This window comes from Falco biarmicus, chromosome 1, assembly GCF_023638135.1.
Source record: "Falco biarmicus isolate bFalBia1 chromosome 1, bFalBia1.pri, whole genome shotgun sequence".
Taxonomy (NCBI): Eukaryota; Metazoa; Chordata; class Aves; order Falconiformes; family Falconidae; genus Falco; species Falco biarmicus.
This window is the reverse complement of record NC_079288.1, coordinates 56,533,339-56,548,774: the sequence shown is the minus strand read 5'-3', so window position 1 is coordinate 56,548,774 and position 15,436 is coordinate 56,533,339. Positions and strand designations below refer to the sequence as shown.

Genomic DNA, 15,436 nt, shown 5'->3' with positions numbered 1-15,436 from the left:
TTCATGGCAGACTATAACAGTATATTAAATTGTTTATTTACATTTTCTTAGAAAATAGTAATAAATTTGGCAGAACTCTCACTAGTTTCACCTCAGAATCTGAAGAATTTTCCAGCAGCGAATAACAATAATCCGAAATAATTTTTTGCATGAGGCAAGCTTTGATACAGTCCTCAGATTGAGAAACTAAGTAGCATCCTAATTTCTTTTTTCCTCTTAAATATTGATGGCACTTTCTGATACCATCTTGATCTTTAAAAGGTAAAATCAAATATTCAGAACGTGTATATGATGCCTGCATGGATGCCTTCGACTGCCTTCCCTTGGCTGCTCTGATGAACCAACAATTCCTGTGTGTACACGGTGGCTTATCTCCAGAGATCAACACCTTAGATGACATCAGAAAAGTAAGTCTGAATAGTGTTCAGGCCTAATAAGTGAACCATTGATCACCAGCAACTACAACTTGAATCCTTTCTTACTGTTGTTCATTTGTGTGAGATGCTCATATGTCATTTTGACGTTCATGTTGACATTATCACCTTTTAAAGGTCTCTTTAAATGGAACATGAAAGGAATGGCTGCTATTAGTCTTATTTTATTGAGGTGAGGGAATCACCGGCATCCAGTAAAACAAAGTATTTATCATCTTCATGTTCTAAAAAAAGCCCAATAATCTGTAGGTATATAAGTATTTGGGAATGAATGAATAAATAGCATGAATTTCTTTCAAGTATTAATCTACTAGCACAATGTAAGCACACCATCTGAGGACTCCTTGTGCCTTGTTAGGCACTCTGCACTTCCTTGGAGAAGAGGTAAAAGTAGCTGTAGAAAAAACTCAGGATACTTAAAAGATATAATAAAAAATTACGGTATAATTGTAATTACTATAGTTAAAACAACATTATTATTTTAAAAAATGTCAAGAGCTTCGTTCTCTGTAGGTCCTGCCACATTTTTAATCGTACTGCATTTGAGTGCCTAGTAAATGAAGTGAAGCTTAGTAAATTGATGCTTGAGTGGTACTCTCGTGTTCTGAGAAGTTTCTTTAAAATCTCATGAAAGTTCAAAGAACAGTGTCAGATGTTTTTTTCACATAATCCAGTGTTGCTGCACGTTATGAAAGATTAATTTTTTTTCAGATCTTTTTTCAGTAAAAGAGATCTCAGTTGATATTTCTAAAAGCAGGTATTTAAACCATTCATTCTTAGTGTTCTCAGCAGAAGAGATTTTCTTGTTTCTTGCTTGCAGTTTGAAACCTGCAAACACGAATGTATACTTCTGAGCTTTAAAGTTACTAAAAGATAAATTATATTCTGAAGTTAATTTGTAGCCTACTAAGAAATTAATGCAGTTTTAAAAAGAAAAAAAAACCAACAACAAACTTGAGCCAGTAATTCCACATTTTGATTTAAAAGCAGTTAGATTAACTGCACTTTTAAAAATTATTGAATGTAAAGTTTTGTTTCTGAGGTAAGGGTTTGCTATCTCATTACATAAGTATTCTCTGCCTAAAAATTGGCTGGCTTTGCAAGAATGTTATGGCAGAATAAAAAGTTCTCAGATTCTAGATTAAGGTCATTAACATCTTCACACATACACACACCCTGCGAGCAGGTTTATTCATCTTGGTTCTGCATATTTATGAATTTTTATTTAATTTAAAGCTAATTTTAGTTACAAAAGCATTATTGTTAGAGGGCTGAAATAAGTTAAGTGTAGGTATGCCGTGAATATTTCATGACAAGGACACAAAAGTAAAATTGTAGAGGTCTCATCACAGCTTTTTAACTGAGTGTTGAAAACATACAAAAATTCTTTCTCTTGGAAATATTTTTTTGGGGAGGAGTAGGGAGCGTGGGGGGTATGAGTTGGGTATGCTACTAAATCATTACTTGATCTTTCTGGTCAGAGTAGAGAATGTTTTGTAGTGCAAGCCTGATTCATACACACGTCTTAACAAGGGGTGCTTTTATATTAAAGAATTTTTGCAAAGGAATGCTGATTTTTAATATTTCTGTATTTTGCATGCTTTGTCTTATTCGCAGTAAGATTCCATATAATTTGAATTTTTTAATACCAGTAGTCAGGCAGAAAGAGGAGGCTTTAGCTGCTTGATTAAGGTTAATGTTATGAGAGCAACAAGAATATCATGGCAAGATGCTGTAATGCAGAGATATTGTCTTGGTATTTAAATATGATTTTTTTGTGAAAATTTATTTAAATAAAAATGGGAACTTGCTTTGAAATAACTACAGTATTTTTTTCTTGAGGTGCCTCACGCACATAAATTGAGTGCCATGATGTTAAAAAAATTTACAAAATACAGAAATACCATCTTCTCTTTTGTCTACTGAAATGATTGCAAAATACAGTAGAAAAAAAGGGGGGGGAATTCCACATAAAAATTATATAGAATGGCAATCTACTGTATCTCTTCGTTTTTGGTTATATCTGTTTTTTCTCCTCTTTGTCGGTGTTAGCAAGGAGTGTTTTACTGTTACTCAAAATCGGTTGCTATAAAGCTGAGAGCGGCCCAAAACTGAAAAATAGATTGCTTTGGGTCTCTGTTTACCCACCCATGGGATGAAAAGGGCAACTTTGCTTCAGTGTTTCTTTGATACATGGTTGAAAGAAGTTAGTATTTCTTTGTCTCCTATTTTTCTTAGTTAGATCGTTTCAAGGAACCACCTGCGTACGGACCTATGTGTGACATCCTGTGGTCAGACCCACTGGAGGACTTTGGAAATGAGAAGACTCAGGAACACTTTACTCACAACACAGTCAGGGGGTGCTCGTACTTCTACAGGTGAGTATTACGACTTTGAATGGGTTTCTGTACATGAACTTGTTCTGGTTTTGCAGTATATAAACATTTGCTTGAAGTTTGTGGCACTAGACAACTGGGCCTTTTTTTCTGCAGTCTTGCCTTGTTTTCAGGTAAATTCATGCTTGGTTTGTTTGTATCTTGCTTTCACCCACAACTGGGAAACCCTAAAATTATTTAATTTTATTCACCAAAGCCTGTGTGTTGTGTTTATGGCTGTTCTTGTAATTTAGGGAATTACTGTGATGCTTTTTAAAAGGGATAGGTAACTACATCTCTAGTTTGAAAATTAGAACTTAATTTTCGATGAAAGATGCCAGCATTGGAAAATGCACTACCGTATCACTCTGCAGGGTAAGTAAATATTGTGAATTCCCACACACGGGTACTTTTTTTCTCTCAGTTTTATCGAACTTTTGTTTTTGTTTGGGAATAGTTCTTCCCAAGGAGTTCAGGATTTGAACAGCGTTGGTGCCTGTAACATTCTTACAGAAACATATGATGACTTAAATGCTGCAAAGACATCACATTAATAATCTTCAAAATTATTGCTTTCTATGGACCTTTGTTATTAAAACATAACTGAGAATGTTCCTGGAAAACGTAATAGTAATGGGGATAGAAGGATATCTAAAACAAATGTAAATGTGACTATTTAAAGGAAACCTTCTTCTCCATTTCTGTTCTACTTCGTGGTAATTGTCCTTTGAGTGTAGGGGCTTTTTGTCTCTCTCTCTCTCTCTCTCTCTCTTAGTAAGGAGCCAGAAGACTCTCTCTCCTGCACATTAAAGGAGCGGATTTCCTTGCGTGCCAGGGGACATGTCCCTGGCCCCTCTTTAGCAATGCACAGGGAGACCAAAGCAAGCAACAAACTGTTCCCTTCTCCCAGTGGTGCCTGGGTGATGACTGCTGCCTTTCTCTGTTTCTAGTGGTAGGCAGCTTGGTTTGTAGACAGAGTCCTGTAGGCAGCAGGCAGAGGACACCCCATTAGGTGTGCTTGAAGTGGTGGAGAAGAACCTCCAAGCAGTACTTCCATTCCGTCTTCCCCATAGGACGGGCCTGTGTTACCTCGTGAACAGTGGCGATGATTATGTTATACCCTCCTCTGACAGTGTGGCGGGTTTGAGGGATTTTGATTTTTCTTGTTTGTTTGGGGTTTTTTTTATTGTTGCTGTTGTTGCGTATTTTGTTTGGTTGGGGTTTTTTTGTTGTTGTTACAAGGACACAAGAGTAACAAAACTGGCAGGGGAGGAGGTTAAATGGCAAAATGAGCAATGTATCCAGTGACATCTTAATTAAAAAAAAATACTTCTTGTTCGGAAGAAATGTGAAGATGCTATTGAAGTGTTAAGGGGTGGTTGAACCTTTTAGAGGGTGCGGTTCTGGTTCAGCCCATGCTAGTGACAAGCAAGTCTAAGTTTTCCCAACAAGCTCAGCAGAAGTGAGGAATCCAGCTCTTTCAGTTATCTTGGAAAATCTCACCTTGGACATAGCTGACCTGTAGCTGTTTAGTAACATGTCAGAAGTAAATCAATGGCTTCCACCAGTAACCAGGAGACAGGGCTGCTGGAATCAACCGCCTCCTTGTTGGTAACGTTAGTTAGGAAGGTAGCAGATGGTTTGACTTCTAGAAATTAGTTTTCCTAGTCCTTCTGTCAAGCCGTAATTGCTGCAGCGTGGGGCTGGACTGAGAAGGAAGCAGTTTGCAGTGCAGCCTGGGCTGCTGGCATGCACCTTGTGCAGGCCAGTCACACTGCCACCTTCGGATCAATAATGACTGGAAGGGACTCCATAAACATGCTCTGTCTCATTATGAAAGAAGGTGTTATGCTGCTGCAAACAATTGATCGGTGCATAAATGGGCTTATGACTCTGAGGGCTGAAATCATTCCTCCTCATCTCAGCAGCACCGAACGCCAGAGTGTGCCTGGGACTCCCAGGCACCGCAAACAGTGAGTAATAGCGGTTTTCCCTCGTAAACCTCTCTTACAAAAGTGAAAAACCTTGCAAACATGCCTTGCGCTTAGATACAGGGCTTACTGTACACTGGAAGAGCGCTTAGATTTTTGTTGGCTTTTTCCCCCCAGAGTTCTGTTTCTTAAAATTACCATAAAATTTCCTTAAAATATGTATCAGTTTTATCCTGAAAATATACCAGATCTAGTCTGTGTCCTGACTCATAATGAGAAAAGTGCGTGTTTCAGGAAAAAAGGAGGTATTTGGACGATATCTACTTGTCAGGTCATGCGTGAGGGACATGTAACTGCTTAATGATGCGAGCAGACGACGCTTGGAGTCACACTATCTGGGATTATATAAAGGCAAGTGTTCGTGTCTTCTTAATAGAAGTGCCTCGTTTCTCTGGAAGGTCGTTAATTGCTCACCTAATGATAATCCCTGGGGGAAAAAAAAAATAAAAAGTATCCATTGGTATGCAACATCTAATTTTGCTTGCCTTTTCTGATTACTTCCTGAGAAAAGGAGTGAATTTCCCTAAGTTTGTAGCCAGCTACGTTTGTAAAGGAAGGACTGAATTATGCAGTCCTCCCTCAAGAATGTCTGTTGGGTGGATGGACTGTGTTTATTCTTCAGTGAATAAAATTTGTTTTGTTTCTTCAGTCATTTCCAGAAAGGGAAGTTAAAAGGTAGCAGTGGGCATTTTAAAGGAAGGTCAGGAAGATTTCAGACACACATGTGAGGCAGGAAAATTTCTAGATGATTCTGATTGCTTAATTGCAAGAAATAAAATGAAAGTCATTTATTACAGTTAACAGACATGTTCATTATAAAGGCACGTTTCAAATGTCTTTTCTGTGATTTAAACTTCCTACAACAAAATGCTATGAGGAAAATGACAGTTTTGTGGCTTTCTAACTGTGTACATACAACATATTAACAGGACTTCCCAGCTCAGAAATACATGAATTCATCTCCATTCAGCCAAAACTCATTTATGAAATGTTGAGCCATTTGTATAAGGTAAATACAAATGGGAAAGTAGAAAGATTGTAGCTTACAGTAGTCTGACCAGCATCTCAGTGCATTACCTTAGGTGGTTGCTCACGTATAGCCTATTGAATTTCAAACTGACACGATTTTTCTTCAAGAAGTTTCCTTTTGTGTAAGACTTCTTGAAACTGTTATGGCTAGCGCTGTAAAATGTCAGATCTTGAAACCACAGGCCTAACCTGTCATTTAGAGATGTAAAGAACAGTCAGCTTAATTTTCAAGGGTGCTAGGAGTCACTGCTTAATGCAAGCCTCTTGCATGCAGCAGCATTTTGCCATGTGGATTGTCGAAATTTATGGATCCTTGAAAACAGCAATAGTATAATGCCACAGTGAAAAGTAACTCTGAAATTTAAGTAAATCTTGGAAATCTATTAATGTTCTCTGGACTTTAAAGTGAGCAAGGAGTGATAGTGATGAGATTTCCTTTCCTCTTCCTGAAATTTAAGGTTGTACATCCTTCATAGTCATGGTCATGTTGGTGCAATTTTATGAAAAAGTAGAAATAGCTGGGTGCTAGTTGTGAGCTGTTTTTTAATGAAGTGAAGCTTTTCTTTCATCCGTACCCAAAATAATGTCCTATTCAGGGAATCTTATGAACAAGAGAGGGAATTAATTTGTCCCTGAGTGGTGTTCCTCCCTCTCTTCCCCTGCCGATTTTCCAGCTGATCCAGCTGGTAAAGAAGTTTTCCTCTTTGTTTGTCAGACTATCTACTATTGCCTTGAATTTATTTATTGAATACTTAGTTGCACATAGCTGGCTGTACTGATCTTGCCAATGACTCTTTGCATTTATTTCGAGGACGAGTGGCAAAGTAACTCCCAGGCATTTCTATAAGAAACTTATCTGACTTAGCAAGATATCCTGCTACTTACAGTCTTGAGAATAGTTTTTTTCCAGTGATCAGAAAGCTTGAAGAAGTCAGCTGGACTTCTCTCTCTGAAAATAATATTAACTTAAGGATTAAGTTAAGCAATTGGGTTTAAGCAATTGTTAAGGTGTGGGGAAAAGTCTTTTCTTTATAAGCCACACTAGGACAGGGAATGTCATCATTCCCATAAGATTTACTGGATGGATGAAGAATTAAAATATTCTTTCATCACATTTGGACAAAGTTACTATGAGCATGCATGGTTCTAACTGTGAAAAATTGTGATTGGATCCACACCCAGCTTGTTTCATTTCCCTATTGTCAAAGCTCTGGTAAAGAACATCAGGAGTTTGGTTGCACCACTGAGTTAATTAGCAGTGTTTTATCATATGTAAAGTATATCAAGGGCTTCCTATCAGGAGTAAGCACATGTGCAAGCTTAACACTGACTTTCTGGGATCCTTTATGTGTATAAGGCTTGGTTAATTACTGACTGTTAACAAGAGCATGAGAGTGGCATGAGCCTGGCCAAAGTCAATGGATGGCCTCAGAAGCAGAGCAGATATTCAGAAGTTTTCTGCTGGCGTGGTGGTCCAGCCTTGGGTTTTCATAGTGAGTCTACTATCAGTTCTTAAGGAATGTTGAGTTTTATAAAGCTGTTTGGCTGTTGACTATGTTGTTACATTTTTCAAAAGCAAAGGCAGAATGGTTAGCAGTGGCAAAGAGTGACTAGTTTTGCAGACTTGTCAAGAAGTTCATTTGCCAGCCTTGGATAGCAGTGAAATGGTTCGGCTTTACAGATGTTCTGGGGCAGAATAATACTGCCAGCACATCATTTCAGCGGTTTACTTTTGTTAAGTTTGTGAGTATGCAAGGACTAGAGAAATATCTGCTAAAAGCTTTGGAAGATTGTACCATGTTTCACCTCAGGGTGAAGGCAGCGTTGTATGAATGTTCTGGGGTTTTTTTTGCAGTAGCAGCATTTTAAACTACTCTTCCACTCTTCCTTCTTCCAGGCCAGAAGCTTTTTGCTGCCCTCACATTATCTGCATAGCTGTATTGGTAGAATTGCTCATGTGCTCCATCAGACCTGGGAATATATCCAAGCCTAAAGAATGACTCTGCAAAAAAGATAACATGTTTGTTCTAATCCCAATGCAGTTCTCTGCTCTGCTCTGCTTCTCAGTGCAGCTTTGCAGACAGCACAGCTAAGGGCAAGAAAAAGCACGTGGAAAGATATGTGCTCGGAGCTGCCTGGGACAGAGCACCAAAAGCATTTGCCTTTTGGAGACTGAAGTGTGAGGCTTGTGGGCTTTGCTGAAAGCCTGTTTTTATATGTGCATGTAATCTTAGAGAAGCTGTTGGGTTAAATTTGATTTTCTTCTTTTTAAAAAAGCATTTACATCTCTGGTTTAATGGTTTGATGAAGAATATTAAAAAATATATATAATTAAATCCATCCAGTTTTTTCCTGTTATTGGTTGAGGAGCAATCTGAAAACGTCTGCCATTTTGGTTCACATTAGCAAAGTATTGCTCCTCTCCCAAAACTGTGTAGAAGTAATCAGTGATCATGCAAAAGAGACCTCAGAACTAGTACACTATGCATGAGGCATTTTAATGAAAAAAGGGTGCTGAAGTAGGGAATATCAGTCACATACTCCACGGGGAGTAACATCTCTGGCTTTTACGGGGGGAGGGGGGGTATTTTGTTTTCTCTGTGAGTCACTGCTCTTCCATGATTCAACATGACACATGAAGCACAGGCAGAAGGCTGGGTCGTTCTGGAAAAGCCTGTTGCGTGGGGGGGTTCTGTTTGTTTGTTTTCCCTGTTGGCCAACTGCTTTATTTCTGGCTCATCTGAGTTACAGTCTGGGTTCTGCAAAGGAGGGCAAGGAGGAGAGTGTTTCTGGAAGGGTAGCAATCAGAAAAACTAGTAGGGAATTTGATGACAAAATGATAATTTTCATTAGAAAGACTAGAAAAAAATTTCCAAGCAGAAGTATTTTCTGTTGGAGCTAGTTTCTGATAACTTTTGCCATAATATCTATTTTGTTGGCATTTTGCAGGACTTCCTGCTGTTTACCTGGAAGGCATGTATTTTTGTGTTGAGGGAATATTGTTTAATGTGAAATTACATTTGGGCAGGAGCACACTGATGTTAAGAAAGTGCTGGAAATTAAAGCCCCTTATTTATTGTCACACTGGTATAACATATATAATAACTGCATACGATGAAACTTTGCTTCTCCCCAGCTCCAGCGTTAACAAATAGCTAAAGAAAAATGCCTGAGAGTTGATCTGCTTCTTTTTTAAAAATAAAATATCCAGATAGACTGCTCATAGGTTGTAGTGCTCTGGGTATATGAGTGCTTGCTCATTGCAGATACCATGCTATTCACTTAGAAGAGAAGATGGCAGCCAGATTTTTATTTTAATTTTTGTGTGTGTGTGTGTATTTGCATGGAGCACTATGTAGCACCTCTGCCTTTCTAGGTGTGGAACCTGTAGAATCAGCCAAATTCTGCTAGTAGAAGTCTATTTTCCACGATTTATGAAGAGTAAGATAATTAAGAAATAAAAAAAACCCACACCACTTTTGTACTTTTGAAATGGAAAGAAGAGCCTATCGTGTCTATTCAGGAGCATTTTTTTACCACTTCATTATATCTACTTTAAAAGCAGTACTTAACACTGGATGAAAAGAATACTAGGGGGGGAAAAAGTAGTAGGCTAGACGTTTTGGGCAGCTGCATGGGTAATGAACATAATCAACTGTCTATCAGATTTTTCACTATAGACCCCAGTTTTCAGAAGTTAATGTAAAAATTTCTAAACAACATGTACCATAAGTCTACATTTAGTCACAATTAATTATGAAAATAAATGTATGCAAATTAGTTCTCATTTGCCAGTGGTTTGAATGGCAGCCTGTCAGTGTATGTGAGATCACTGCAGTTGCCAAAATGATACCCCACGTAATTTGGGTATTGAAATTATTTTATAATGGCAATCTTTTTAGACAATTCCAAATACCAAACCTGCAGCTGAGAATATATGCTAGATTGGTCAAGTCCAAAACCAGCAATATACCATTCTACTGGATTTGTAGCCTCTAGCTGCAAATGACATTTCAGCTTTGCAAAATATCCAGGAAGACTGGAAGCAAGCCGTAGCATTTCTCTTGGATAAACTGAAGGAAGATGATGCATTAGATTTTGCATTATTTTTTTTTTTGAGTTTTCATCTGTTTAATGCATGAAGTTGAAATTCATGGGTCTCTTAAGCAATTGCAAGTGGACTCTGAAGGTGGTCCATGAAATCATGGCTGGGACAGCAGGTCTCTTGTGTAATGTTTAGCTGAGAGATACTTTTTTTTTAACTTGCTCAGTATTTTTAGCAACAGCTTTTACTTAAGTATTTTGCGTAATATAACTGTATGACTGCATCTTGCCCCTAAGGTACTGCAGAACGGTCTGCTCTTGCCAGGGTCTTTGATGGTATGTACGATCCTGTAACATACCTGTATGTGAGTTACACTTGGAGATTCAGAGACTCTGCAAATTTGTGTTATTTACAGGCACGCTGTGAGCCCATTGTGCTGCAGAACCAGCACAGGAGCGATCATGGAGATGCCTTAATGTCTGCCCCAACACCTTGTATTTCCTTCTCTAAACCTTTCCAACTGTTCTGTTATTTGAACAATGGGAGAGTTGAATCGATAGTGGAAAATAAATATGGGGAATGGGTGTTAATGTAGGGTCTATCTCGCTTTTTCTACGACTGTCAGATGATGTTTCAGAGCTGCTATATGAGGTTTACACCTTTTGCCACCAGTTTTGATGGGGTTTTTTGAGCAATGACTTTGATTGTTGCTCTCCAATTTGCCCAGCAATGAGAAGAGAGGGAATTATAATGTCTGTGTGTCACATCCTGGGCCTCAAATCCAGGAAAAGCTGTGTTTTGGTCCTGGTCTCAGGTTAGATGTTGCCCTGGGGCAGGCTGCGCTCAGAAAACAGCCCAACTCTCCACATGTGCCAGCCTGCAGCTCCACCACATTGGCTTTGGAGCTAGGGTGCTTGGAGCTGGTCAAGCTCCAGTCGGACAGGGGGGTGCAGGAAAGTACCAGCTCAGACTCCTGTGCCTGGCCAGCTTGTCTTGCTGCTGATGTGCAGGCAGCCTCTGGGACTGGAAGTAAATTCAGATAGTGACAGGAGGCGGTAACACTTGGTTACTCCCGAGATCAGTGTTTTAAAATGCGACTCCTTTAAGCTGCTAGCCAGAACGGTGCCAATACCATGCTGCGTACTTGCCAGTGAGCAATGTTCAGTTCAGAAGTGCCTTTCAGACATAGGGTCACTGGGCTGCAGGGGTGTGGGTGAGGTCACCTGCCACCTTGCAGGGGTGCCCACTTCCCACCCTGCTGAAAGGTCATGAAATATAAAACAATCAGCTGAACGATCGCTTGGTTTCAAGGCTGGGAAATAAATCTGGATAAGGCAAAACAAAACATATAGGGCTGGCCCAAGGAGGGGGGAAAGGGAAGAGCTCTAGGTGTCATCTGAATAAAAAGTCTTTCCCACCCTTTAGCATTGTTTTGTTGTGTTTTTTTAGGCTCCTGGTAACCTTTTGTCAAATTTGTGAAGTCTTTCTTTATTCCAGTGCCGCTTCACCGTTACCCTCTTCCATGCAGGTTCTTTGTTCAGTTTTGTTCTTGCTACAGTTGGATTTTGACAGGAGAAGCCAGGAATCTGGCTTTCTGGGGTTCTGTATTAAATTATTAATGACAGGAGAAGAGAGGTTTTGCTTCCTGTCTTGAAATGATAGATGGCCATCGTGCTTTTTATCCTTCAGTGCAGGCATGGAGTCTCATCAGCGGTTTAAAAGCAAGAAGAAAACAGTTGTTACAGAAAAAACTTATTTTCAAAAGCAACGAAATGTGGAGTCATTTTAAGTTCTGTAACAGTTAGGTATAATTTTAAGTAGTTTTTTTCTGAAAACTTAATATTTCACACTTGTGCTGTCAAAGCTGCATTCAGGTTGTGCTATGTTTTGTTTTTCGTGTATGTGATTTCCGTAAGTGTTCAGTGTCTTAAACAGTAAGGGTGGTTTTCACAGTGCTGAGGTTGTAAGAAAGGGCTCCTCTGTTCTCCTCAAACAACACTGTCCATGTGCAATGAAAAATATGATAGAGATACCTCTATCACCATTTTTACTTGATGATATTTTTTTTTCATTCATACAATAGAACTTGTCTTGGAATTCAATCGGCACATTTGGGGGATTTCAGAAGTCACAGAATTTACATGTAAAATTGCCAAGGGGAAAAATAATTCTTGTTTATCGAGGAGATGAAGTTCAGAAGATCAGAAGTCTCCAGTTTGGAGACTGATTTGCCTTTCTCCTTTCTGTATTTCTCCCTCTCTTTCGGCACACCACTTCATTGTCTGGTGCCGATGAACAGCCTGTGGGTACTGTAGTTAGTGGCTGAGGACGTTTTTCTGTTGCAAGCAACCATTGTATCACTTTTTTTTTGAGTACATTGAATCTTAAGGTATAATGAAATTACTTTCTTTCTGACAAGAAACAAGGTGGTTGTTGTTATGCAATGAATTGCAACATTCCAGAGTTCCTCTCCACACAGTTATGGGGTGGGATTAAAGAAGGTGCTGCTGCTAGTGTTGTCTCTACTGAAATCTGCTGGCAGAGCAGGGGCTGATTTCATGAATGATGCATGTTGGATGAAACATTTTTGAAAGCTGGAGCTGAATGTGGTGCTTCTGATAATGCCATAACAGGTGCTATTATTTTCTTCTAACAGTTACCCTGCTGTATGTGAATTCCTACAGCACAATAACTTGTTATCTATACTCCGAGCTCATGAAGCCCAGGATGCCGGGTAAGTGTGTGTGGAGAGGGGGCACTAATAATGTATAATGGCTTACCATTGTCAAACAGAGCAAGGAAAGAAAGAACTGAGCGAGAATGAACTGGAAAACTTAAAGTTGCAACCGCTCTCACTTTCTATGAATGCTGAACAAACGTACACTGGCATTAGAATGTCTTTTACATTATTATTACTGAGTTACAGGACTTAATGAACCCTCATATATCCCACTTACTTAGCCTTAGTGATCTTAAGTGGCATAAAATGACCAAAAGTTACTTGAGTGGCAGAGTTGGGAAGGAGAACAAATTCAGCTCAGAAAAAAGAAGTTTTGCAAATGTTCCTGAGACTTCTGACACACTGATTGCCGTGATGCCTTGGAAGTGATTTGGCTCACAAAGGCCATAACTGTCATCCATTCAAGTCTTTCATACCTACCTGAGACTTCTGGGCCTGGTGGTTATACAGTTTATCAAGAAAATAAACTTGTGGAGCGTGATATCTAAAAATGATTTAATGCAGGACTATCATTAATCAATTTAACGAGTTTATTAAGACACTTGTGCAAAAACAGCCCAGGTCAAGCATCAAGTGTTGATGGTTCTCTCATGAAACTATTGTTAGTGTAAAGCTACAACTTCTTATGCCGCTTTAAAAAAAAAAAACAAACAAAAAAAACCCCCAAAAAAACCAAACAAAAAAAACCCAACCAAACCCTATCTATTCATTGAACTGTACCATACTTCTGAGATGTTAATGAAGGATTAGTATCTGAATAAATAGCTTTGCATATCTTGCATAAATTATTAATGTGTTTATTTGGAGGTAGAAATTTTACCCAACCTGAATAGTGATAAAAGATAAAGTAGCAAGATTGTAGGAATGAGGTCGATATTCACTATGCGTATAAAAAGCTATTCTGAATGTTTGAATTGTCACATACTTAAAAACTTCAATGCAATTAAAAGCAAGCTATTACTCTGACAAAAATAGCTGGCATGAAATACTCATGGGTAATGAAATTTCATTTTTATTGTATTGCTTTCCAATAAAGGGTGAAAAAATTTTGTGGAAGGGATTGCAGTGAAACTACACAATAGTTTCAGTGCAACTATTGTGGATATTTGTCACTTTCTTCAGTTTCTTGTAGTTGAAGACTAAAGAGCAGTATTTGTGTCTTAGTAAGACAAAAGCACTGTTTGGTTGGTTTGCTTCCAATTGCTTGCAGCTTTGATGCTCGATTGATTATACGTTGGTCCAATAAGGCTTTTATTTTTCATAAGGCAGCAAGGTTAGGTAATGAAAACATGAAAGCGTTCATACACTGGCTAATAGACTGGATGAGATTAGACACAGCACCGAAAATATTGGATCCCCTGTTTCCCCTCCCTTTCTCATACTTTCCATCTCCCCTGGCCTTGCCATCGCTTGCATGCGCAGAGTGCAGGCAGCTGGAGGGGCATGGAGGACGTGCACTTCTGAAGGCACTTCTGTGCATCTCCAAGGCACGTGCTGGTGCTTGCCTTCACCTGCAGTCCCACAGAGGGAAAGTCCTGGGGTGCATGCACAGAGGCCACCTGGCTTCAGGGACAGGCACTGAGTGAATTCGTAACAAACACCACCTCTAGCTCACCAAGTTTCAGGCGGAGACACAGCTTTCAAGCATGGTGTTGCATCCCCAGCCATCCCAAATGAATGTAATGAATACACCTGCAGAAAATATTTTTTTCTATGGCTTTTAAAAGCAGACATGCATGGTTTTCTGTCTTGGCATTTGTTACCAGCCAGCGCAGTAATGTACTAGGGGTTTTTGCACTATGGTTGGTCAGTGACAAATATACATGCAACACTGAGCAATAATTAGTGTTGTCTCTTTCCTTTTAGGTATCGTATGTACAGGAAAAGCCAGACAACAGGCTTCCCTTCACTAATCACAATTTTTTCAGCACCAAACTATCTAGATGTATACAATAACAAAGGTAAGAATTTAATTCCTGTTTGGTATATGTAGTGGACTGTACTTGTCTTAACTCATATTACACTGGTTTTCCTTTTCACTCCTTTCTCTATCAGTTCATGCCCATTTTCTTTATTTATTAGCTCTTGCCTGTTCCATTTGTTAAACAATACAAATTAATTAAATTTATTACAGGCAGATGTATGTCTCTGAACATAACTGTAGATTCTAATATGCCTTAGGATATTTCTGTATCTTGACTGCAAGTTATTAAGTAAATGTTACACAGGAAGCAAAACTGAAAACAGCTCTATTAACTAATAGAAGTATATTAAGAAATGCTGTGGGTGAGATGTTCAAAGCCAAGTGTTCCTTACAATTAATTACTTGCATCTTTGCTCCTTTCCAAAAACATTAATGTAGTTTGTATATGCAGACCCTCTAGCCAGCTAACACACTTTGACAGATCATCAGTGGATAAAGCATGGAATAGATATGGTCTGAGTTCCTTTATGTTTTGGGGGGGGTTATCACTGGAAAACTATTATGTAGGAAAAGAAATATCATTAGCCAAAAAAAAAATAATTACTGCACAAAAAAGCAGTCACTTGTCAATCTATAACTCCACTGAATATGAGTATTTGCAGCTTCTCTGAGTTTATTAGTTTTTTGTATTCTCTGAAATCTTCTGTAAAAGAAGGGGGGGAAAAAATCATGTTTCTAAAAATAAAGCATTCTAATAAACCTGTCCTCCTATATCTTGGAATGAGCAGTAATGTTTACTTTTTCCTATTCCCAGTAAAGCTAAAGTTATTTGTGTTCCTCTGTGAGCAAAACAGACATTTTTTTTTTCTATATATTCTTGAAAGTAGCTCCATTGCAA

The 15,436-nt window shown here is 38.7% G+C and overlaps 1 protein-coding gene across 2 annotated transcripts in view; it reads left to right on the top strand.

The window, feature by feature from the left end:
• PPP3CA (protein phosphatase 3 catalytic subunit alpha) overlaps positions 1-15,436 on the top strand; it is a 197,155-nt gene that overhangs the window by 149,447 nt on the left and 32,272 nt on the right. For both annotated transcript variants that reach the window (XM_056333780.1, XM_056333790.1), the window contains exons 5-8: positions 262-407; positions 2,673-2,812; positions 12,531-12,608; positions 14,481-14,575. In XM_056333780.1, coding sequence (XP_056189755.1) covers positions 262-407; positions 2,673-2,812; positions 12,531-12,608; positions 14,481-14,575 — 459 coding nt within the window. The remainder of the gene's footprint in view (positions 1-261; positions 408-2,672; positions 2,813-12,530; positions 12,609-14,480; positions 14,576-15,436) is intronic.